At 48.3% G+C, this 22,979-nt stretch overlaps 1 protein-coding gene across 10 annotated transcripts in view; it reads left to right on the top strand.

Annotated features, from left to right (window-relative positions):
* The window catches only part of PRDM16 (PR/SET domain 16), a 272,710-nt gene that overhangs the window by 220,512 nt on the left and 29,219 nt on the right, over window positions 1–22,979 (top strand). For all 10 annotated transcript variants that reach the window (XM_062614559.1, XM_062614560.1, XM_062614557.1 and 7 more), the window contains 3 exons: window positions 9,432–9,566; window positions 15,034–15,136; window positions 20,620–20,818. In XM_062614559.1, coding sequence (XP_062470543.1) covers window positions 9,432–9,566; window positions 15,034–15,136; window positions 20,620–20,818 — 437 coding nt within the window. The remainder of the gene's footprint in view (window positions 1–9,431; window positions 9,567–15,033; window positions 15,137–20,619; window positions 20,819–22,979) is intronic.

The raw sequence follows: 22,979 nt of genomic DNA, 5'->3' as shown, positions 1-22,979 counted from the left end.
CAACATCTATGGCCCCGCTTTGCTCTGAACCGGCGGCTCTCTTAGGAATATTGGCCTCCAACAAAGGCAGTGTTGTGCCAGGAGAAGGGGCTGGGGGGCATCCCCTGCGCCCGTCACCCCGCGCCTGGGCTGCCCCAGCTTGTTTCTTTTCTGACTCCTCAGTTTCAGGTGACAGGGACAGAGTCCGCAGTGAGATGCTTTGATTGAGCCCGATTTACCGTGGCTGTCGAACCTTAGAGCAGGGTGATGGGTGCCGGCCTGGGACGTGAAGCTCAGGTAGGTGATGGAACAGTTTGTATGCACCTGAGTGCTGTTCCCCAAGCGTTCTTTCCATCCCAAAGTGTTTTATGTGGTCATTTACACAAAGACTCATCCTTATTGCTTTGAGAAGCAGTCAGGGACCCTGCTGTAGTCATCTCTTACCCTGGTTCACCAGTAATGGCTGGTGGAGCTTTGTCCTCTCTTGCCTTATCTCCTGAAGGTAGCTCTGGCACAGGGGGAACGGGATGCAGGGAGGTAGCAGTTTTGGACAGAGGAGGTTGATTCGTTAATCAAAGCAGAGAGAAGGAGCTGAAGCTGTAGGAAATCACCCCCAGAGGTGCAGCCAGTGTGTTATTGAGTCCATGCGCTTGCTTAGGCCGTTCTTTCTTTATGATGTGCTTTAGTGTAAAACATAAAGGACACATTTGGTGCAAGTGTTTTCCTGAGATTTATTTTTGTCTAATCACTTAGGAAAGTTTTGGGACTTTAAAGGCCAGATTTGCCCATCAGCCCTAAGCCACATTTAGCTGCTTTAATCAAACCAGGTTTGTCTGTCAGGTTTTGTTCACACAGTGACAACATCAATAGAAATACATCTCTGCCAGGGTAATTGATAAAAGCAGGCAGCTCAGGGGAGAAAATACGTGTTGTAGCATCTTTGTAGGCCTTACTGTTGCCAACAAGAAGTTAAGAATTGCCCCAGTTAAAATGTATGTGGCTTATGTATGTGCAGGCTTAATTTGGTATGATTGGACTTACGTTCATCCTCACAGAACTCCTGGGGCTGCCAGACACAGCCAGGGATCATTCCTACCATGGAAGTATTAGGCTATTCAGTTGGTTTAGAGGCTGTAGGATTAGGTCCCAATGAACTGCTTCAGCAGCATTGCAAGGCTTGTGCAGTTGTTTCACCTTTACTGTGTGGGTATTTGCAAAGGGAATGCAGGCAATATTGTTGGGTTTACTGCATATCCACTGGCATGCAAAAGTGCTGCTAAGAACGTGATGTGGTGCTTTCTACCTAGTGTTAAGTTCATGCTTTGTATTATGGTTGAGAGGGATTTGTTAAGTCCTGGGTAGGATTTCTAACTTCAGAATAAGGGAAGAAGAAACCTGGCGCACAAAAAGTGTCTCCATCTGTTAATGAAGATGAATTTGGCTGCCCCCCCCCCCCCCATCCGGCTTCAAATCAGCTCCTCTTAAACAGAGGAGAAGTCTTCTCTGGGTCCAAATGCAAAGTGTTGGCTTCAGTTGCTGGGCGCTGTCACTGAGGCTTCGGGCAGGTGTGTGTGGAAGGTAAGACGTTCTGCATGGAGGTTATCGGGATCCTTAACTCAAACCTGACTTGCTCAGGCACCGCAGGATCTCTGGTGTCAGAGCCGGTGTTGTTTTGAGACCGCTGTCAGAGAACCAGATGTGTAGGAATTGCCTAAGTAAAATAACCTGAGCAGAGGCATGGGTGTACGTCTCACTCCACGCTTGGCTGTGGCTGCCAGTCCAAGCAGTAACCACATCATCCCCTGAACCCTCTTCTGACCCAGAGATATCAGTATATCGGTATCAGATCCGAGCTGGAGATTTGGAAATGTTGTTTCAAAGGGCAGATTTATCATTAGAATCAGTTCCCTGGAATGTGTCATTTCATAAGTAGGTGAATTGGCTTGGGGGAGAGTTCATCCGGGGGCCCTGGGGACTCTGCAGTTTACCCTTGTACTTCCTTCCAGCTAGGATTTCAGTCTGTGGTGCCAGACAAGATACTCGGGCAGCTTCAGCTGCAGAGGGCTCAGCTCACCAAGCTCTGGGAGGAGATACCTGAGCGGGTCCTGCACTGGTCGTGACTCTGAAAGGAGCAAGTTTTGCCTTGAAGAGCTCTGTGTGTTTAACTAAATGAACATGAGGTTTTGTGCAGGAGCAGCTCAGCAGGGTGGGAGCCTCGGGTGCTTCCTCGCCTCAGTTCTGCACCTTCTCTTGGTCATGTTTTCGGTAAATGGGAACTATAAAGAAGTCACACAGCTCAGCTTTATGAGAGGTGAGCAGTACATTGTTAGTACATCAAGAGAAACCTTCTCTTTGGCCTGGTGTGAGGTGCCTGCTTTGTTTTCAAAGCTCTTTAAACAGGGGGCTGCTGTTCCTGTTTATGATCAGCTGCATTGCACAGGAGGGAAACCCATAATATCCTTCCATTCTTTTTCTCAGTGCCAACCCAGTTCACAAGCTCATCTATTTCACACCTTCTAAAGAGCACGAGAATAGTCTGCAAAGCAGCTGCCCTACTCATTTCTGATAAGAAAGGTCACAGGGACAGGGCTTCCTCCTGTGATTGTGGCACCTTTTGGGGGTTTCCTGTGTAAATGCACCCAGGGTGCAGCTGTGCTCAGGGGGGCGGCACTGCCACGCTTTGCTTTTGGGTTTATTTTAGGGTTTTTCGTCTTGAAAATCTCTGTTCTGAAAGTGTGAGGTCAGGGCTGAAGCTCTGGGTGACACCGATGCTGCACCCAGCTCTGGGGCAGCAACGCAGGAGGGACGTGGAGCTGTTGGAGTGAGTCCAGAGGAGGCCATGGAGATGCTGTGAGGGCTGGAGCAGCTCTGCTCTGGAGCCAGGCTGAGAGAGCTGGGCTGGGGCAGCCTGGAGAAGAGAAGGCTCCTGAAGGGGAGACCTGAGAGCAGCTCCAGTGCCTGAAGGGGCTGCAGGAAAGCTGGAGAGGGGCTTGGGACAAGGGATGTAGGGACAGGCCAAGGGGAATGGCTTTAACCTGCCAGAGGGGAGACTGAGATGAGCTCTGAGGCAGAAGCTCTTCCCTGTGAGGGTGCTGAGGCACTGGCACAGGGTGCCCAGAGAAGCTGTGGCTGCCCCATCCCTGGCAGTGCTCAAGGCCAGGTTGGGCACAGGGGCTTGGAGCAAGCTGCTCCAGTGGAAGGGGTCCCTTAAGAATAAACCTTCATGTCCTTTCCTGCTCTCAAGCCATTTAACGGCTCTGTCTTGTTGCATTGCTTACACCCTACCCTGCCAGTGATTTTGATTCCCTGACAGTTTGATTCGTGGTGCACTGATGTTTCAAAACTCGGATACTGAGCTTTAGGAGTAATTCTTGTCTCAGTTTTAGGGGGTCAGCCACACAGGTTGGATCCATTAAATCTACTGGACTTAATGATCTGGACATCAGTTACCTGCACCTCCCTGTCAGTTGAACTTGGGCCATGTATCCCCAAATCTAGTAATTAAACGGAAACTACGTGCTGTTTCAAGAACCTCATCTCTCTGAATTAATTCACCTTCCCCTGGGGCACCTGGATAATTGATGTTATAATTTGGTTCATATATTATTAATGAGCAAGTATGAGCTGAGATCAAGGGGTTTGCAGGGAAGGGAGTGGGGCTGTCGGTGAGTCTGGATTCTTCCCAGGGAAGAGGCTCACAAGAAGCTGTAAAACAATGTCATTTCATGTGAGTCTTCTCGTGGTGGATGCTTGCTGGGCTGTGCTGAGGCTGTGCAAGGCTGGTGTTTGTAACTGGTATTAGCAGCATGAATGGGCATTTGAAGGCTCTGCTACTTTTTTGGCCAGAGTGTGAAACGCAGCAAATGGTTTTGGCACTCGGTGCTTTCAGTAAATCACTCTGAAGAGGTCTGCATGTTAGTGGTGTTCCACAGCTCCACTCCCAAAACCTTATTAACATAAAGCTGTAGTAATAAAAGATGATTTAAGTCAAGCAGCAGTAACCTCTATCTGTAATGATGCAGAGGAACACCCAGAACACACCTGAAGAAGCTGATCAGGATTCATTTCTAAGGTTGGCTATGATTTCCTTACAGCAGTGGCACCTCTTGAGGGTGAAGAAGGGGAAGGAGCCAGTTTCTTTGGTTTCACTCTCACAGATGATTCTGTGTCTTGCCACTTCTAATGTTCAGTTCAGGACCTCAGGTTCCTTCATTGCTGGGTGCAGGGGAACCCCAAGGTCACGCAGTTACAAACATCAGAAACCAAGAAGGAAGCAGAAAGAATCCATTGGCATTTTTTGTCATTGCATGAACTTTAAGTCAACCACGGGATTTTGGACCAGAATTTGCCCAAGGGATCTGCCCTGTACTCAGTGCAGTGTCTGGACACTGTGGTGCCTGCATCAAGCTGCTTTGTAGAGCAGGAGATGCTTTCACAGAGATGACATCCATCGAGCTCTGTAAGTGATGTACTATATGATTATTGCTGCTCTTGGTTTCCTCTGCAAGACTTTGTATATGCAGCCAGGTCTGATGTCCATTCAGCTGGACTGAATCTGCTGTGCTTGCAAGACGCTGATGACACTGCAGTTCTGCAGCCCTGTCCTGATGCGGAGCCAACTGACACATAGGAAATGCCGGCTGGTTTGTGCTGGTACGTAAGAGGATCGCAGTTAATAATGGGCAGACCTTCAAAAGGCTCAGTTGGATTCAAATAGGCTCAAGAAACTGAAGAAGGGGAAGGAGCATGTGTGAGCCATCCAGACTCCTCTGCTTTGGAAAGGGAACAGGGCGTTTGGGGAGAGAGCAGCCCTGGTTCATGTGATTTCTTGTGTGCTTTAGATGTGGTGGAAAGAAGAATGAGAAGGTTGGTTTTTCATGCGAGGAGTCTGTCTCAGCAACAGCTTTCCCTGCAGCTTGCTCATGTTTTTCCTCCAGGTCCTTCATGAAACCAGATAATGCACGACTCCATGAAGATTTCTTTTCCTCTCCTCTGGGCTTTCCAAGTATTTGGCTACTCTGGGCTTTTGTCACAGAGCTGAAAATCTGGACGTCTGCTTTACCCACGGGAGCACACGTGGATGGTGGGGATGCTCAGCAGGCAGTTGCAAATGAATTGAGTTCTCTGAGCCCTGAGAGCTCAGACCTGGAGTCCCCCACGCTGCACGTGCACGCACATCCTGTGAGCATGCACGAGTGTTTTGAAGACAAGGGCTTGAGCGGTGTGCTCAGGGTGATGGAGATGTCTGCTGCCCACTCCCAAGCTAGAGCACAGGCAGAGGCTTTCAGGGAGCAGCTCCTGTCATCGGGCACTTTGGGGATGGGGAGCTGCTCTGGGCTGTGCTGGAGGGCCTTCCTCTTGGACAACAAATCACTGTGTGAGACGGAGTAGGTCTCACTGAACCTACTTCAGAGCTCTTCCTGTGGCCCTGAGCTGGGGGCAGCAACAAGTTGGGTTTGGCTCAGCTGCTCTTCCCATCGGTTTTAAGTGCTATGACCTGTTTTTATCTGACACGTTTCTCATTAACTCTTTGTCAAAGCACCAGGAAGCCTGCTTAATTGCAGGCAGAGTGCTGAATTTATGAGTTCATCTAGGCTTCATGTCTACACATTGACAGAGGTGTTTCTCGGGATGAAGTCTTTTTCTCTTCATTTTGCGGCAAGAATGGACTTTCTGTTTCAGTTCCTTCTGAAAGTCATAAATTGCAGCGGTCCCTCCCTTCCCTTTATTTAAAAGAAACACAACAAAACTTCATGGCAACAGTTTATTGCTCTAAATCAGCTTGTGGGTCATTAAAGCAAAAAGTGGGGAGGGGGAAGGGAAAAATCTCCCTCTAACTCCTGCCAAATAAAATGCGAACATCAGCCAAACTGTCAGAGGCAGATCCTGCAACTATGGGATGAGAAGGTTTATTACACTTTCGGCTTCTGGGGAGGGATGTTATAGCAACAGGACACTGGGTCACTGATGGCAAACTCATGGTTGCTCCGTTTCTTCATGCACACTAGGAATCCATTAAGCTAACTGACGACAGATCCCTCGGCATTCCAGTCCTACGGCACACCTCTGCGGAGGCCAAATGTTGGACGCTGCCCATTAAAACGTGAAAGAAACAACCCAACAGAGAGCCCACAAATTAGAGGAGCAGGAAACCTCAAATGATGTGCAAAAAAAATTGTAAACGGGCAGGAGAATTTTTCCATAACTTTTGCTTCATAACTCAGCATTTCTGATGTTAATAAATCATGAAACAGAGCCTTTGTGAGATCAATGAGCCTTTTGGATCCCGAGCCTGCCTGCTGCTGAGCAGACAGCAGATGAAGCTGCAAAGTGAGTCCTGGAACATGACAGCGATTTCCTTTTGGCTGGGTAGAGATGAGTCTGAGCCGCAGCCACAGGCAGCGTTCAGGGCTTTGGTCCAAGCCGTGTGTCTGCTGTGGCCAGTTCAAAGCCCCGTAACCCGAAGGAGCTTGGAGGTGTGTTTGTTTTAACCAGGTAGAGTGAAGAGGAGGAGGATGGGGAGCTTGGAGTAGGGAAAAGATGGGATTATGTGGAGAGAGAGCGGCGCCTTGGCAAGGCAAAGTCATGGCGCTGGAACTGGCAGGGAAGAGGAGAGTATTTGGATGAGCTGTTGGATTTGAAGGCAAAAGTGATGGGAGGTGCCTTGGGGTAATAAGTACAAGTATATCCTGGAGTCACCATCTGCAGCAGAGGGAAAAAAAGATGAACATTGGGTTTTGGCCTATTCAATGGAAAAAAAAGCACAGAAATCCGTGCTTGGGCGGGTGGGATAAAATGGAAGGCTGATCAGAGGGAGAGGAGGCGAAGGAAGTGCTCCCACAATCATTAACTTTATGGGAATGCCCGCAGGCTGCAATCCAGATGAAAGCTTGCTTTTCCAGCCCGTCTGCAAGTGCACATGTCTGCCCAGACCAAATGGAGTTTAACTTGGGGAAGGGAGGCAAAGCGTGTCTTGCACCAAGCCATCGGTCATCGTCAGAGCATCAGTTGTCTCTCAGTGATGGTCATGTCTAAGCATTAAAAAGGGGCGCATTTGCATCCCAAAAGCGAGCCTTCAGACAGAAAACCTCTTCAAGTCTTTTTGACTTGAAAAGAGCTGGTTTGAAGAATTTCAGCAGAGGAAATGTCTTACTCCCTTCTGGTCTGAACTGGAAGAAGATGTGGTGTGCTTCTCCGGAGTGTTTTAAGGTGGGAGAAGAGGGACTTTGGCTGTTACTCTGCGTGTGCAGGTCTGACGGAGGCAGCAGTACGTACTGCAGGTGGTAGTTCATGATTACTACTGGATTTCTCAGGGTTTTCTAAACTGTGACATAACCTTCATACAGAGCATCAGAAAAGAGCGTGAGGGTGTGAACTTGGTGTGTAGCTGGAGGTGTCAGCACAGGGAGCTGGGCTGGCTCAGCACTGGTCCTGCAGCACGTCGGATGCTCAGCATTACACAGACCATATCTCACCAAGTCCAGTTTGACACTGTGTTAGACAAACACTGAAGCATCCCAGTGAGTTAAGATTTAAGGTGTTTTCCAGCCATGGAGTTATCACCTGTGTGCCTGTGTTCAGCTGCAGGGGAAAGGCGCACACTGTGTGTTTGCAAATCCTGATATTTGAATGCAATGATAGTCCTTTAAAGGCAGGGTTCGTAAGACACAGCCTGTGTTCTTGTAGGTAATGCCTTGCTTTTGTTTTTGTACCAGTGATAAGTTGAAAGTATCCAACGAATTTCTTCATGGGGGAACAGTTGGACTTGATGATTTTAAAGGTCTTTTCCAACCCGGTTGCTCCTGTGATTCTGTGAATATCTGACTGCCAGGAACTGAACAGCTAGTAGTTTAACCTGCACTTACCTTCGTTTTCTCCGGATCATTGGCACACAGGAAAGATGCTATTATTAATCAGGCAGATAATGTTTCTTGGAAATCAGAAAGCTAGATAAACCTACACTTAGAAGGGTTTACAACAAGCAAAAGCCATTCTGCTAATCATCTGTCCACATCATTCCATCCTGATGTGGTTGATCTTTGCTCATTCCTGATGAGTGTTTCTTAATCAGAGCTAGTGAGTGAGTGAAGGTGCCACACAGGGATACAGTGAAGGTCAGAGGATGGTCTTTGGTGTGTGTAAAAGGCAGCGCACCTCAGATGTAGAGTTGGGGATGAGTTTCTGCTTCTGGTGCAGCAGAATCCCAGGTCTCTGCTCTGTAGTGTGGGAGGGGTGGGAATGCAAAGGAAGGGATGGCACTCAAGGGACACACCTATGAGGCTGAGAACTTGGTCCTGTTTGTCTTGACTCCCTCTTCAGCAGCTTAATTACAGCTTTCAGCCCATTGCAACTGCCAAGGGAAAATGTGTTAGCAAAAATCCTAGGAAATTCCCTAGTTAAGAATAATGCCTTTTACTAATGCATGGAATGGGGTAGGAGAACTCGCATCATTGCTTCACTGTGTCCAGCTGGAAAGTGATAACTTGCTGCTGTTTAACAGCTGTGATGCTCTGTCCACTCTCTTCTCCCTCTGTAACATTTAGTATGTTTTCCAGCTGTTCCAGTTTCCTTATTGATCAGGAGCAGCGATACGTGAAGCTCCACTCAGGGATGCTGCTGGGCCTTGGTTCCTGATGCCTTGTTCTATTTCTGGGTGTCTGTGTGAAAAACAGGGGTTTAGGTTCTCAGGGTTTCATACAACCTCTTTCTTTCTCATTTTGACCTGTCAGGTTTCACACCCCTGCTCGGGTTTTACAGCTCCACGCAGATAAAACCACAGATTTTCAGGTGATTTATAGCTAGGATGGGACCCCCTTCTCAAGTGGGGAGCCTGGTGCAGGGCCCTGCAAAGCTCTGGGTGAAATCGAGCTGAATTCTGGCTTTGCCCTGAGCTGTCTGAGTGTCTTCAACCAAACCATTCTAGGCTGTGACAGCAGGTGTCTGTAAGATACAGCTGTGAAATGAAATGGACTGTTTGTGTCGTCCTGGGGTTTGCTGTCTTATATTCCCGGGGTGACTTAGTTTCACTGATTGCTGCTGTTTAAATCACTGGGACTGGGAGGTCACCTGGCTGCTGCTTATTCAGACCATTCAAACTAGATGCTATTTGCCCAAACTGCTTGGCTTGGACAAGTTACACACTTGATGACTTGAGCTGGTGTGGGCACCAGACGGGAGTGGTTGTGTCTGAAACAGCTGTAACCCTGAGCCTGTTCCTCACGGACAGTTCTGGTGTATTTCCTTGGAGGTTCTGCTAACCAGGAGCTTCGGGTTATGACTAAGAGCTGATTTGAGCCTGGTCACGTGTCTCTATTGCTGATATATCATCCAGCTCTCCTTTCTATTTCCTGTTTGGAAACCTACACTGCAAATAATTCTCCTTTGATTCCTCTGCCTGTAGCTGTCACTTGCTGTCAGATGTCCCATGTGTCTCTTCTCCTGTTCCCCTGCAGATTGCCGATGACCTGGGCAATGAGAAGTTCTGTGTTGATGCTAGCCCGAGTGGAGCTGGGAACTGGCTGAAGTACATCCGCGGGGCCTGCTCCTGTGAGGAGCAGAATCTGGCCGTGTGTCACCTCAACGACCAGGTATGATGATCGAGCCATGGTTGTTCTGGAATCTCCTGTTCATCCCGAGTTGTCTCTCACACCACTGCTGCACAAGACCAAGTCTCACCGCCTTCTCTCCTGGTGTTAGTTGGTGGTTCCTTCTGGTATTGAAATTGAGAATAATTCTTCTGGATTAGTGAAGCTTCAAAGGACAAAGGTGGCTGTGAGGGTATTTGGTTGTCATGAAAATTAAGAGAGTAAGATGTAAATATAGATAGAAATATGTCAAACAGTCCATAAACATGGGTGTCTGAGAGCTGATGTGTGCTTTCATCAAACTCAGTGGATTCACAAGTAGCCAAGGTGCCTTTTGGATACAGCCCCTTGTATCCAAACTCTTAGACACTCCAAATAAAGTGTCTGGATTGCAAACCTGAGTTCTTCATCCTGGTTCTAAGAAACACTGGACAGTGAATGTTGAAGGGAAAGCGGTGGATGTTTTCAGAGCCACTGCCGTTAGACCTGGTTGGAGGGTACGAAATGTTTTACTCTTCTTTACTTTTTATTTAGCTGATAACAGTCAAGTTCCATACTAATAGAAAGGGATTAGGGGTGTTACAGATCATCTTCCTGCAGGTACCTCCGGGTGTGAGCAGTTTGTTCTTCACTGCAGTCCAGGGCATTGAGCTGGGTCTCTCACAGACGTGCATGTTCCTGGCCACGGCTGGTTTGTGCTTTAGGAATGAATCCCCTCGTTTTCCCTGTGGGATATATTTAGAAAATGGAATTTGTGTTGACTTGAGACTTTCTTTCTTGTGCACAAACCCCAGGTACGGTTTGTGCAAGGGGAGGTTCTGCAGGGTGCTGCTGTGCTGAGCATCCTAGAGACGCGCGAGGCAGCTCTCGGAAGGTTTTAGCTTGATTTCGTTTCACGTTGCTTTCAAGGGTACCTTTTTCCTTTCCAAAACATGGACTCAAAACCCAGGGGGAGGCTTTACCCTTCCTGCTGAGTGGGCATGCAGGGATTTGGGGGCTGTTTGTAAGTATCTAAAGAACAGCTTCTGCAATGAAAGATCATCCATGAAATAAGGAATCGGAGTTAAGAGAAGAGCCAGGAGAAGCTTTTAATCAAAACCATTTGCTTTTCAGGAAAAAAATAACATTTTTACATGGGGAGATGGCCCTTTGTGCCCCCCCTGGACCACATTCTGTTCTCCTTTACACTCCTGTGAGTTGGGAACATTCCTAGGAATGTCCAGGGAATTTCCCTGCATTTTTAGTAAAGTCGCTGACAGCAGAATCTGGACCTCTGAGTGGTTTTGATTTTTTTGTTCTAATTTACAGGTTAAACCACATTTAGAGAGCGATGAGCTGAGACATTTCAGTAACTGCTTCTCAGTTGTGAAAGCAGTTTTCAAATGTTAACTAACAGGAACCACTGTTCTTTATATCTGCTCTTGCTCGATAGGTATTTGAAAAGAGTAAAAGATCCCTGATTGACTGAGATACTCGTGTTTCTAAAGGGGGACTGGGAAGGAGTGCTAGGAGAATGCTGGGGTTCACTAACTGCAGCTGGAAGTGATTCATGACTTTGGTTTTATTTTCTTGTGTTGCTGCTGCTGCCTTCACGGGGCAACTGCTGCAGCAGTTCGGTTGTTCTTACTCAGGAGGCTGTAATAGTAAACAGGGTCTATGTAATAAGTGCAGTACCATTGGGGTTCAGGAGGATGCTGCTGCTTTTCTGTGTCATATAGTGGAAAAAAGAAGGGTTAGCGCAGGGGCTGCAGTGATGCGAAAATCGGGCTGATGTTTAATAAGCCAAGCTTGTATCTGTGTGTGTAATGAAGGTAGTTTGTAAGTGTTTTATGCTTATAAATACATAAATATTGGGTGACTGCTCAGGATTCCTACATATGCAATACAATGCCTTAAGAAGAGGAAATCAAAAGCAATGTGGCTTAGTTGAAACAAAGGGAAGGCGATTCCAAAGGAGGGAAAAAACAGCTGAACAAAAGCAGAATGTGCAGCCCCATCCCAGGGCCACGCGAGGCCAAGCTTGTCCCTGTTGTGTCCTCTGCATCAGCAGTGAGCACAGATCTCTGTGTGTCAGTGCCGGGGTGCTGCTGGAGTTCACTGTTCGCAGGATGAGATCGTAAAGCAACTGCTCTTGAGCTCATCGGGGTTGTCCGTGTGTCCCTCCATCCTGCTGCACTTGGTGGGGCTGTGTTTTGATCTCAGGACACGCTGCAGTTGTTTGCTCCGGTCGCTAATGCTCTTTATTCCCGCAAGTACAAACGTGGTGCCGCAGGGAAGCGGAGATAAATGGGAGACGTAACTCAGGCGGCAGGTAAACAGAGCTGGTTCTGATGAAGGATACCTAAATAATGAGGTAATGCCGGGCTCCCACCGCACTTGTTTCATCTCCGTCTCCTGCCCTCACCCTGCAGACACCCCACAGCCCCCAGCTTCTGCTCAGGGATGTGCAGCTTCGGTTCGGCTGCGAGCGCAGCCTCGGCGTGGTGCCACGAGCCGCGGCTCTGTGCTAGCCCTGCTGCTGTAATCGCACCCGCCGCTTGCTGAGCGCTGCAAACTGTTGCAGCCACAGCCAGGATGCTGCTGCACCAGTTTGCATCCACAGGCACGGCACAAATCCCGGTATCGAGCCCCGGTGGGAAGAGGATTCCTCTGGGTATTTTTACTTTCCATTTTCCCTTCTTTCTTAGCACCGCGTGCCCAGAATAACTTGATAAAAACCAAGCAGTGTGCTATTTCCAGTCGCCTGGGAGGGCACTGCCCAAACCCCACTTGGATTTTTAACTCTTTTGTGTTAAATAAACACGACTAATATTAGGAAAGGTGCCCCTTTTGTTGTGACAAATAAGACGTGATGTTTTTGTATGAGCATCAGTGGTTTGTGCATGTAAATGTTCTGATGGAGTAGGAAATGTGATGAGTTTTGGTGCACAACAAATAACAAAAGGCAAAGGAAATGCGGCAGCACTTGTAATGAGTTCAGACCATCCGTAGCACGATGGCAAGATGAAGTTAATTATTATAATGAAATGTTTGATGAAATTAATGTGACTCCAGCAGAACCCAACTTTTCCCTAATGATTAACGAGGCTTGTTCCGTGTTTCTGGAAGGGCTGTAACAGACACGGGCTCCTGCACAAGGAGCTACTTTGTTCTGGGAGGCGGAGGGGCTCGCCGTGGCTCATGCTTACAATCCTGGAGGATTTTTTTCCAGTGTAGAAGTTGAGAATGGATCGAGGAGCTGGGTGAACCTCTCAGACCATGGCTGTGCTCTGCTGGCCTGGGTGGGGGTCACCACCTGAACGAGAGGTGTCTGTTAGTGCCTATTGTGAGCTCTTTTTCCTCCTTGCTAGCTGCAAGTGGTGGCACAGGGTGAGTTGTTTTTCCGAGTCGAGCCCCAAACTCTGTGCTCATTCCTGGTCTGTCTTTTGGTTTTGGTTTTGGTTTTGTTTTGCCGTTCAACTCGGTGTGATTTGGTCCTGGGAAGACCTTTTCTTGTTGAACGAGCAGGCGGGAAGGAGAGTTGAAATGCAAATGAAAAGAATAATGGGAAAAGGGAGAGGTTTGTGCCACTTGGATAGTTCGCAGCGAACTGATGGATCCGATCCATGTCTCACAGAGAAGTGTGGTCTCGGAGCTATGTTCACCTCCTCACATCTGTGCTTGAGCATGGATCTGCCTGTCAGTTCTGTATGGGACTGCTCAGCTGAGCATCTCGATGTGCTGTACAGTGAGAAATCCTTCCGTGCTCAGCTCCTTCAGCTGCCCGAGCCCGCGTTCCCTGGTTGTACACCTCCAGGATGGCATGCGGGCGTCTGTTCAATGGGAGGATTGGTTACAGACCAGTACAAAACAGTGCTGACAGTTCTGACCAGGGCTGTGCGAGGGCAGGGATGGGTTGGGGGAGTTAAAGTCACAAGCAGTGATTTAATTTCTCAACTTAAGCATTCGGCCTCTGCCGCGCTTCCAGACTGCATCAGGGATTTCCCGGCCTCTCCTGGGGGTCGGTTTGTGGAGCAGAGCTCGCGTGTCAGCGGCGGGGAGCGGAGAACAGAACCGGGAGAGCCCGTGCGGAGCTCGCCTTCCCCACGGACCGTGCTGAAAAGTAGGGGCCGGGGGACCGGCGTTGGTGCCGACTGTCGCGATATCGGCCCCGTCGGCGGGCGGAGCCTGCCCCCTGCTGGGGCGGGCGGGGGCCGCGCCGGGCCGGGCTCGGTGTGCAGCGGTTCCCCGGGCGGCGGCGGCGGCGAGCGCGGCCGGGTCTGTACCGGGGCGGGAGGAGGAGGGAGCGCGGGGAGCGGCGGCCGTCACCGCCGCGTCGGGGCGGGCGGGAGCGCGGGGCCGCGGGCGGGCGGCGGAGCTGCGGGGAAGCGAGCGGGGCCGGGGGGCACCTGCTGCTGGCCGGGCCGGGGCCGCGGGCACGCGGGGAGGGAGCGGGCATCGCGGCCGCACCGAGGGGCTCAGCGTCCCTGTTCCCGGTAGAGGCGGACTGGAGGAGACGGGGCGATGGGTGGCGGAGGGGGTCGCGCCGGGCAAGCCGCGGCTGATGTCCTGCGAAGGGGTTTCAGGCGCCGCTATTAAAACTTGGCCGTGGGTAACCATCACCAGCAGTGCTGTTGGTAGAAGAGGACGGGGTCCAGCGTGCTCCCCAGATTAGGAAACACACGGAATGCGCTGAGTCCCTTGGATTTCACGGAGCTCTGATCCTCCTCTTTGCCAGTCTCCCAAACTCCCATCCTGCTCCCGACTTCCTTCAGCTGCTGTTCGTTGCAGCGTTGGGTGAAGGGGATTTCCTTCTCCTTGTAATACTTTTTAAGTGATGCATCCTTGGAGTTTGAGGGTTCTTGCTGGTTCAGGAAGCCTCTGTGAGCCCAAGTGTCCTTTAAGCCCTGTCCTGCCCATATTAAAGAGCCAGTGCATGTTTCCCATTCTTGGTTTTACGTCATGTAACAAGGCAGGTATGGCCAGGAGCAGTGTGGAGCTTGGTACCTTCCAGAACGCCCAGGTTCTGTGGTCAGATGGAGCTCTGAATGGGGTAACTGCTCACCTGGAGCAGCTCAGGACTTGGCTTTAGGGCTCAAACCCTCAGGCTCTAAGTGAGAGTAACCTACAACATAATTCTGTGGAGATACACTAATTCAGGTCTCTAATCATCAGGCCAGAGAAGCATCAATTCCATCTGTTTAATCTTTCCTCTAACAAATGCAGTAGGGAAAACAATGGGAAGATGTTGTGTGATTTGAAGGAGGGATGCTGTTACCCTAAATACAACGTTACTGTCCAAGCTGCATGAACCACTGACACACGGAGAGTGGGATAAAGGCAGGGGAAAAGAGCTCTGAGCAGCAGTTATCACAGAACTCAAGTGAGAGCCTCCCCGATCAGCTGGGATGATTTGAGTTACGGGTTAAAATGTGAAATGCAAGTCTTTGCACATTTAACGTGTCTTTCAATTTCTGTTTCTGATTCCCAGATCTATTATAAAGTTATTAAAGAAATTGAGCCAGGAGAAGAGCTCTTGGTGTATTTGAAGGAAGGTGGTTATTCACTTGGGAACATGGCGCCCAGCATGGAAGGTAAGGCCTCCTTTTGCCAGACAGGACTTTCTGCACCTCTCACCAGCACACCTGGAATGTTGGGATCCTCACTCAGTGCTGAACTGGGACAAAGCCCTGCTCCAGGACCTGCCCTTCCTGTCACTGTTAATGTGTTGTGCTCAGTTTCACTCTCAATCAAAGACAGCCAGTTCTATCAACCTCGAGGCATGCAACAGATTAATTTGCTGCTTCTCTTTGTGGAACACTGTGATTTGGAATATGACTGGAGGTGCCTTTTGAATCCCCAGTGTCCCCATATTTCTTTGGGTGTAATGAAAATGGTTCAAACCATCCCAAGGCTTACGGAATGCTGGTCTCTGGTGCTTCAGATTACATGGAAAAGGAGGATCTGGGCAGAGGATTGAAGACTCATTGCTAGAGAATTATTATTGCTATAATACAGACACCTCTGAAACCCTGAAAGTGAGTGCTTTTCTCAACAATGTAGAAGGAACAGGACTTCTCTCAAATGAAGAGATGATGAGGGTGTATGACTTGTCTTCCATTCATTCCTCAACTGCAGAGCCTGTTGCAGGCTTCACATTATTATTTATGACTAATTTCTATCCACATGTTCTCTACCAGCTGTTTTTAAACCATGAGTTGGAAACACTGTTCTACGTAATGAATCACTGCAATTTCACTCGTCTCACCTGGGCATCCTGCAGTACATCTGTGTTCCTTCACCTCTATCTCTGTATAATTTTCAGATTCACATTTGTGGTGGAACTCTTTAAGGGTGTAAGCTATTAGCTGTGATATTCCTGCAGAGGTGGGTGGTTTGAGGGTTGGTGCTGCTGAAAGCTCTGTTGCTGAAGGTCCAGGGCTGAAGTGATGTCAAGTTTGGGATTCTTTTTTTAGCCTTCTTCCCCCCAAAGTTAATCATTTTCTTGAGACCAACACACAGAGATGAGTAATTTCTGTTTCCAGTGAGGGAGTAACAGGGACCTTTGCTTTGATATCAGGGAGAAACCAGCAGGAAAACCCACCACTGTTCTGCATTTCAGTTTCTAATAAGCTTTTATTTGAAAGAGCAGAAAGTGCTCCTTGTTTTCCACCTTTGTCCCTGTGTAACATCTATCTGTGTCTTCCTGGCAGTGCCTAGTGCTTTTGCTGCATAATTGCTTTCAAATCTAATAGGCCAACATTAAATATTTGACTTCTTACCACTTTCTGCTTTGAGCCTGTGCTATCTCCCCGCTGCCTCCCTCGCACCCCCATCTCCAGCCTGAATTAACACGAAAGAAAATGCAAAATTGCTCAGCACAAAGATAATTATCATAAAAATCTTTTCTCCAAACCCCAGCCAAACACAGCAGACCCCTTATCACTGCAGGAATTTTGAGTAGGGCACTTGAACTCCTTTGAGATTCAAGTCTGGTAGATTAGCATGTAGATGCCACATAATTGTGTTCCCCTTGGTTTCTCTGAAAGCTATTAGGCACTGATTTATTTTTCTGCTACATTCCTGCTTTGTCCTGAGTGTTACTGATGGAACTCCAGATAGGCACATAGAACTGGGGATCTGACAAACAAGACGTGGGGAGCAGGCAGCAATTTTTGTGTAACTGGATTTTCCTTTTCTTTGTATCCCCTTCTCCCTGTAAGGTACCGGAGTCGGAACCTGCTTTTGAAGGGCACTGTTGTTGTTTGCGGTGCTTAAGGAAAGAAGGGAACTTCAATGAGAACTTGTTTTGAAGGGCAGTATTTTTATTTTTGGTGCTTAAAGAAGGAAAAAAAAGCTCTCAGTAAACCTGAGCTCTACAAACTGTGTGTGATGCAGGGGCACACAGTCCGTTCGTTCCAGGACTCCTTCGCTGAGTCCTGGGCCTCCTTCCTTCCTTAGGTTTTGTTTTTGCAGGGTGATGGTCTGGCCCTTAGTGTGCAGGTCAGTTCCGTTCCCTGCAGCACTGTTTATTGAGGTCTGATCTCCACTCTTCTAAAGTTCAGAAGTGGGAATGCCAGGGGAAGGGGTGTTGGACATTGATGTGATTTAATCAGCCGCTCTACCAGCCAGTCAGTTCTTCCTCTGCTTAACCTGAGCACCAAAATAGCGTTTGCAACATGAATGACATGTGGCTACAAGGCTTTTAATGGTATTTTTGCCTGTTCTCTAATTCTTCTCAGTAAAAATTTCTTTTTCCAAGCCCAAATATTCTGAAACACGTAAATTTCTTTCCCTGCAATCCATCTTCTCCATCTATGAAGAAACTGTTGTTTTGGGGGTTGGAAGAGGAGCGTTGTTGGTGCTCAAGCACAAGCCTGCACAGAATACGCAGGGTTTCTCAGTTTAGTGATATGCAAGAGCTGTAAAATCTGTGTGGCTCTGAAAGCAGGCAAGTGCAAAACGCTGTGACAGTTATTACTGAGGCTGTCAGTGTATTTGTCTGCTCTGTAATCTGATAGAGAGGATAAAAATACATTATTCTGGTTGGTAACAACAGGTTGTATGCTCTGGGAGGGGATGCTTGTGAGTCCATCTGCAGCCAGGTGTGCAATAAATTATGCTCAGTGGCTGCTTTTCCAAACTCAAAGTGGATTTGTGGTTTCTAGAGGATAGTTTGGGCCAAGCAAGATCCAGTTAATCCTGTAGATCTCAGACTGCAGTGGGAAGTGTTGAGTGCAGATCTGCAGGAGGTATCGGGATGTGTTTTCTGGGGAGCCAAACAAAAAGAAGGAAAAAAAGCCCTGTTTCCTCCACTCCAGGTTTTCAGGTCTGCGGAATTGCCAGCTGGAGCTGGAGACATGCTGGGAGTTTCATAGGCGCTTCTCAAGAAGGACTTCCCAGGCTGGGGGGCTTTTGGTTGCCTCTACAGAGAAGCTTCTTGTGTCGAGGCATTGCTGTGTTAGGAAGGAGCAAAGAGGGGAAACAGTCGGTTCGTGGGTGAATTCTGAGGCAGGCAGACCCCGCGCCAGGGCAGCTCCACGTTAGCTGGAGTCAGCGAGGGATTTATCCTGTTCCTCCGCAGTTCAGTGGCTGCATGAGTCAGATGAACTTCTGTCCCATGTACCAAAAGTGGGGTCATGGCTGTTGCTGCCAGTGACTGTGAGGGCAGCCTGACGTCTGAGGCTCTGAAACCCCAGTGCTGTAGCAGAGAAGCACTTGTTCTGGAGCTGATGTGCTTCACTGATGATGAGGAGTGATGCAGGAGGAGATCGCTGCCTCAGCCCATGCGGTGCATGTGCTCCAACACTTGATGCTGTCAGGCTTCTCTCTTCTTACCCTAAATATGGATGTATGGAGAGAAAAGAGGTGCCTAAATACACCGAAACCCAGCCCTCATCCCTCCCATGCTGCTCTCACACTGGGAATGATTTGGGTTCATAGACACATGCAGATGAAATGTTACATTCTGCCAGGTAACTGCTGTTACAAGTCAAATGCAGTAACAAGGCATACCATGATACTGCACATCCTTTTTCTTCTTTTTCCTCATTAAAAAGTAATTTGGATTATTTTAATGATAGGTTATACAGAGTCTCTCGATGCCGCTGGGTGGTTCTTTATATCTTGATTTCCAGGTTTCCTGCCCCAGGGACATAAAACCCATGAGATGCATACTGGTGTACTGCTCTACAAAGTGCTAGTAAACAGAGTTTCTCTAAGGCGTAGAGCAGAGCCTGACCCACTTCATTGTGAGGCTGCTGATAGCAATTTCAGAGTATATGATCTGTCAAAACGACTTGAAATGGGTAAGATGTGGGTATTTTCTTCCCTTAGTTCTTGTTTTTTAGTCAAGATCCCTTCCCACCCCTACAGGAAAATGTGGACCTGATGGAGTTTATTCCTTTTACATCCCTCTCTTCTGCAGGTCAGGAAATCCCGGAGCACCTCTGTATTGTGTTCATTCCATGTGTAAATGGGGTGCAGTGGCAGCAGACACGCTGCTTGGATGAAGAGCCAGGCTCTGCTGCATGGGTCGTGGTGCTCTTTTCTCCTTCAGCTGTGTGTGACTGCTCCCAGCTCGTGGGCATGTCGCTACTTCCCGTGTAGGTGGGGACCACTTTGGGTTTCAGCTGCCTACGTAGCCCCGCTGTGGCAGCTGAAGGGATCTGGTCTGAGTCACCGCAGCAGCACGTCGCAGGCTCCCCGGCGTGCAGGGGCACGGGGTGAAAACCACAGGGTCTGAGCAGGCTGTGTCGAGAGAAGCAGCAAAGGGAAAGCAGTGCCCACGTGCAGGTGGGAAGCGCCTGTCTCCGGGTGATGCTGCCTTGTGCTGTGGCAGCCTTTTAACAGAATTAACCCTGATTTATATAAAACACAATTTCAGGCCTTAAAGCACAGCGGGAGTGGTTGTGATTGTGCAGAACTGGGCAAACCAAGGGTTCCCTGAAAGGTTGTCGGCTCTGAAAACGGCTCCAGGCAGAGATCGGCCCCATCACCCCCTTGCCCGCAGAGCAGCAGGGATGGATCAGATCCATCACAGCGCTGGCTTTTGGCTGCATCCCTGAGAATCTTTCCACTCTTCCCTTGAGCTCATGCATTTTACCACAAGCTTTTCTTTCGGAAGTCATCAGGAGAAGGGAGCAACACTTGGTACGAAGGAAGCAGAGCCCGGGGTGCAGAGGAAGAGGGTGAGGAGGGCAGGGCACTGCGGCAGGTCGCTGGGAAGCTGCTGTTCCAGGCCGGAGGAACCCGGAGTTATCCCCACTCCCTCGCAGAGATTGTTCTCCTGGAAAATTTACAGCTCTGAGCCGCTTGTTTGGCTTGGCACTGTGGTCAGGATGCTGCCTTGTAAACTTAATAATAGCTGCCCTCTTTTTAATTTGTTTGACCTTGACTGCAGTAATTTATTATGTGCATTACATCTTTCTCTTTTCTTTTTTTTTTTTAAGACAAAAAAAGGCAAAAACAGCAAAGCATTAAAGGCAAAACAGCAAAGCATTAAAGCATTTGGCTGCCTTTGCTTTCCTCCGTGGAGCTCTGGTGTGGAGCTCCTCGGGTTCAGTGGCTCACTGTGCTCTGCAGTTGTGCTGGCTGAGTCAAGGGGGTAACACTAGAAAGACATTGTCTTAGAAAGGAGCTTCCCCAGGTCTGTGCTGGGGCAATTTGCTTCTCCAGTATCTGTCTGCAGGAGCAGGGTTTGTTCCTTTTCTCCCCTGGTGGCCACTCCTGAGGAAAAGCTTGCTCCTATTTCCCCTAAAACCTCATTGCAAACAAACACAATACTCCAGAACTGCCCTTGGTTTTGGTGTATCTACTAGTTCTTGTGGGTCTCAGTGTCTCAGCAGAGGCCAGGACACAAAGAACACGAGATCTCTCCTGTTAGGTGATTGATGTTTTTCTCTTAATGCTCATTGTGCTGGCCCAGCCTGCCTGGCTTTCTCTCCCCTCTCACTTGCAGCCCCCTCTGTTCGATAGATGCTCAGTTCTCTTCACAGGCTCAGTGTCGGGTGCAATAATGAGACTTGCTTGAACTTCCTGACGCTCAAGTCAAAAGCATTTTGTGTGTGTGTTGCAGAAGAGCACTCGTTCCGCTGCGAGGACTGCGATGAACTGTTCCAGTCCAAGCTCGACCTGCGGCGCCACAAGAAGTACGCCTGCAGCGCTGTCAGCTCCCTCTACGAGAGCCTGAGTGACGAGATCAAGCAGGAAGGTCTTGGCGATGGACAGGTCTATGAGTGCAAAGACTGCGAGAGGATGTTCCCCAATAAATACAGGTACCACACAGCTGCGGGCGCTCCCCTGCCTGCCGCTCTCGGTGCCTCCTGTGCGGTCCATCTGGTGATGGGAAATGCAGGACAAGGCAGGAGCGGGGTGGCTCAGACCTTTCCACTGGCCATAGGGTTAAGGAATCCTGGTTTCAGGATCCTTCAATGTCATTCGCTATTGGACAGCACTTTATTTCCCCTTGGTTTCATCAACTGTGATGCTTTTCATTGCTCCTTGGCACAAGCATCCGCAGATCATTGGCACTGTAAAGCTTCAAGGGTTGTTCTCTGAATTCCCATTGTCAGGGCTGTGACAGGTTGAGAGACCCCGTTAGCATCTGTGCAGCTCCCATGTGAGCTGCTTCTGAGGGGTAACATGTTCTGCCAATATTTGTGTGAGCACTTCTTTTATATCTAATTCTGGTCATTTGACATCAGTGGGTATAAAGAGGTGTTATTACACTGAGAGCTCTTCACGTGGTGATGACTCCTCTGCAGAAGCAATTAAAAACCCCTATTCCAATCAATTTTTCAGTGGTTTTTTGATAAGGAAAAGGTTCATGTAAAGATTTTATATTCACCAAGTGTTCTTGTAATAGAAATGTGCAAAGAGAGAAGATGGGATGTTCCCCAGCTCGTTTTATTTGCAGTAATTATTCAGTTATTATTCTAAGACAACTCTAAACAAGATGGAATTAATTTCTAAAAGGAAGAATTCTTATACCCAATAAAGCTTTAATTGAACTTGTGCCTCCTCCAAGCATAATGTGATAGTGATCGCATACAGCTTTAAAGCAGGAACCTTTGAGATTTCTGATCCATTTCCAACCTGAGACTCAAATGGTTAAATATTAGGAGCCAGTTTTAAGAACTTGAGGGGGTTTTTAATCCTTTTAGGCTTGTGTTTATTTGCATTTTAAGTCTTTAACCCCTGAGCTGTGTTTTCAAGGTTTTCCCCACAACGTAAGGACTCGAGTTTGCTCTGTTACCAGGGCTGAAGTTCTCACTTGCTTCAGTTGAGTTCTTAGATGAACAAACACCACACGCAGCAAGAGTTGTTATAATGTGAGAACTGGCAATCCTTATGTCATAAAAAGAGCTTTAAGCCAATATAAGACCTGTTTCATTTCAGTTACAGATATAAAAAGGTGATGTTCACCGGCATCAGTCATTTTGAGCTTAATTACATTGTTACTTTCAGATCTTTTATCTAGGTAAGTGAAGGGAAAAAAACTCTTTTAAAACCGTAGAGAAAGGTGAAACATAAAGAACATTCCAGTGGTTTATCTGTCCTGAACAGAGCTTGGCTCTTGGCTGGGTTGTGGGCACTGTAAAGGTAGTAACAGATACTGCCTGCCAGTGATACCTGTGCAGTGGGTCTGTTGGCACAGTTGCATGTCTTTATTCCTCACCTCATGTTTCTACCTTGGCCACTTCCAATCAGACACCAGGAGGCTGCAATTCCCTTTGTTATTTTTACCTGGTGAGAAAAGGAAACTGCCTTTAAATGTTTAAAATATTCATGATTTTAGTAGAAATTCTTATTCTTTGGCCTCTCTGACAGTGATAGAAACTTTCCCCTCTTCAGCTTCCAGCACTCTGGAGCTTTTATGGTCATTTAGGAAAGACCCTTTTGAAATGTATGTGTCTCCTCTTTGTGCCATCTGTGTGCTTCCTGGCTCCCCTTGGCTTGGAGTAGACCCAAAACTGGGTCCTTTTTGCAGGGGTTAAGAGGAGCAGAAAAATCGGAAATCCCTTTTCTCCTTTAGTGATTACTTACCCCTGGGAGTAAAGGTGTTCACAGTTGTCTGCTTGAAGCTTCTTCTGAGTGTTCAAATGATGAGGCTGAGCTCAGGCCCCCAGTGCCCTTGATTTTCTTGGAGAGAGCCCTTTTCAAGCTGTTGCCAATTGCACTCAGGTGATCGGGGATGCTCCAGGTTCCTCGCCACAGACCTGTACGCTTGGAAAACGTTAGGGAATGTTGGGGTTGGGATTTTCTTAAGCAAGTAATAGAAGGTTCATACTGGTTTTGACAGGGGAAGGATAGAGCGAGCACCATCACCATCAGCCTGATGGATTTAGTGGAGCTGGGAGAGAGTGTGCACATCTATCCCTCCCCATCAATCTGGCTGCATTTCGTGTACTCAGAAAGCCACTAAAACACTGAATA

Source organism: Pezoporus occidentalis, unplaced genomic scaffold, assembly GCF_034315485.1.
Source record: "Pezoporus occidentalis ecotype Australia unplaced genomic scaffold, CSIRO_AGI_Poc_V1 ctg176, whole genome shotgun sequence".
Taxonomy (NCBI): Eukaryota; Metazoa; Chordata; class Aves; order Psittaciformes; family Psittacidae; genus Pezoporus; species Pezoporus occidentalis.
This window is presented reverse-complemented; position numbering and strand designations above follow the sequence as displayed.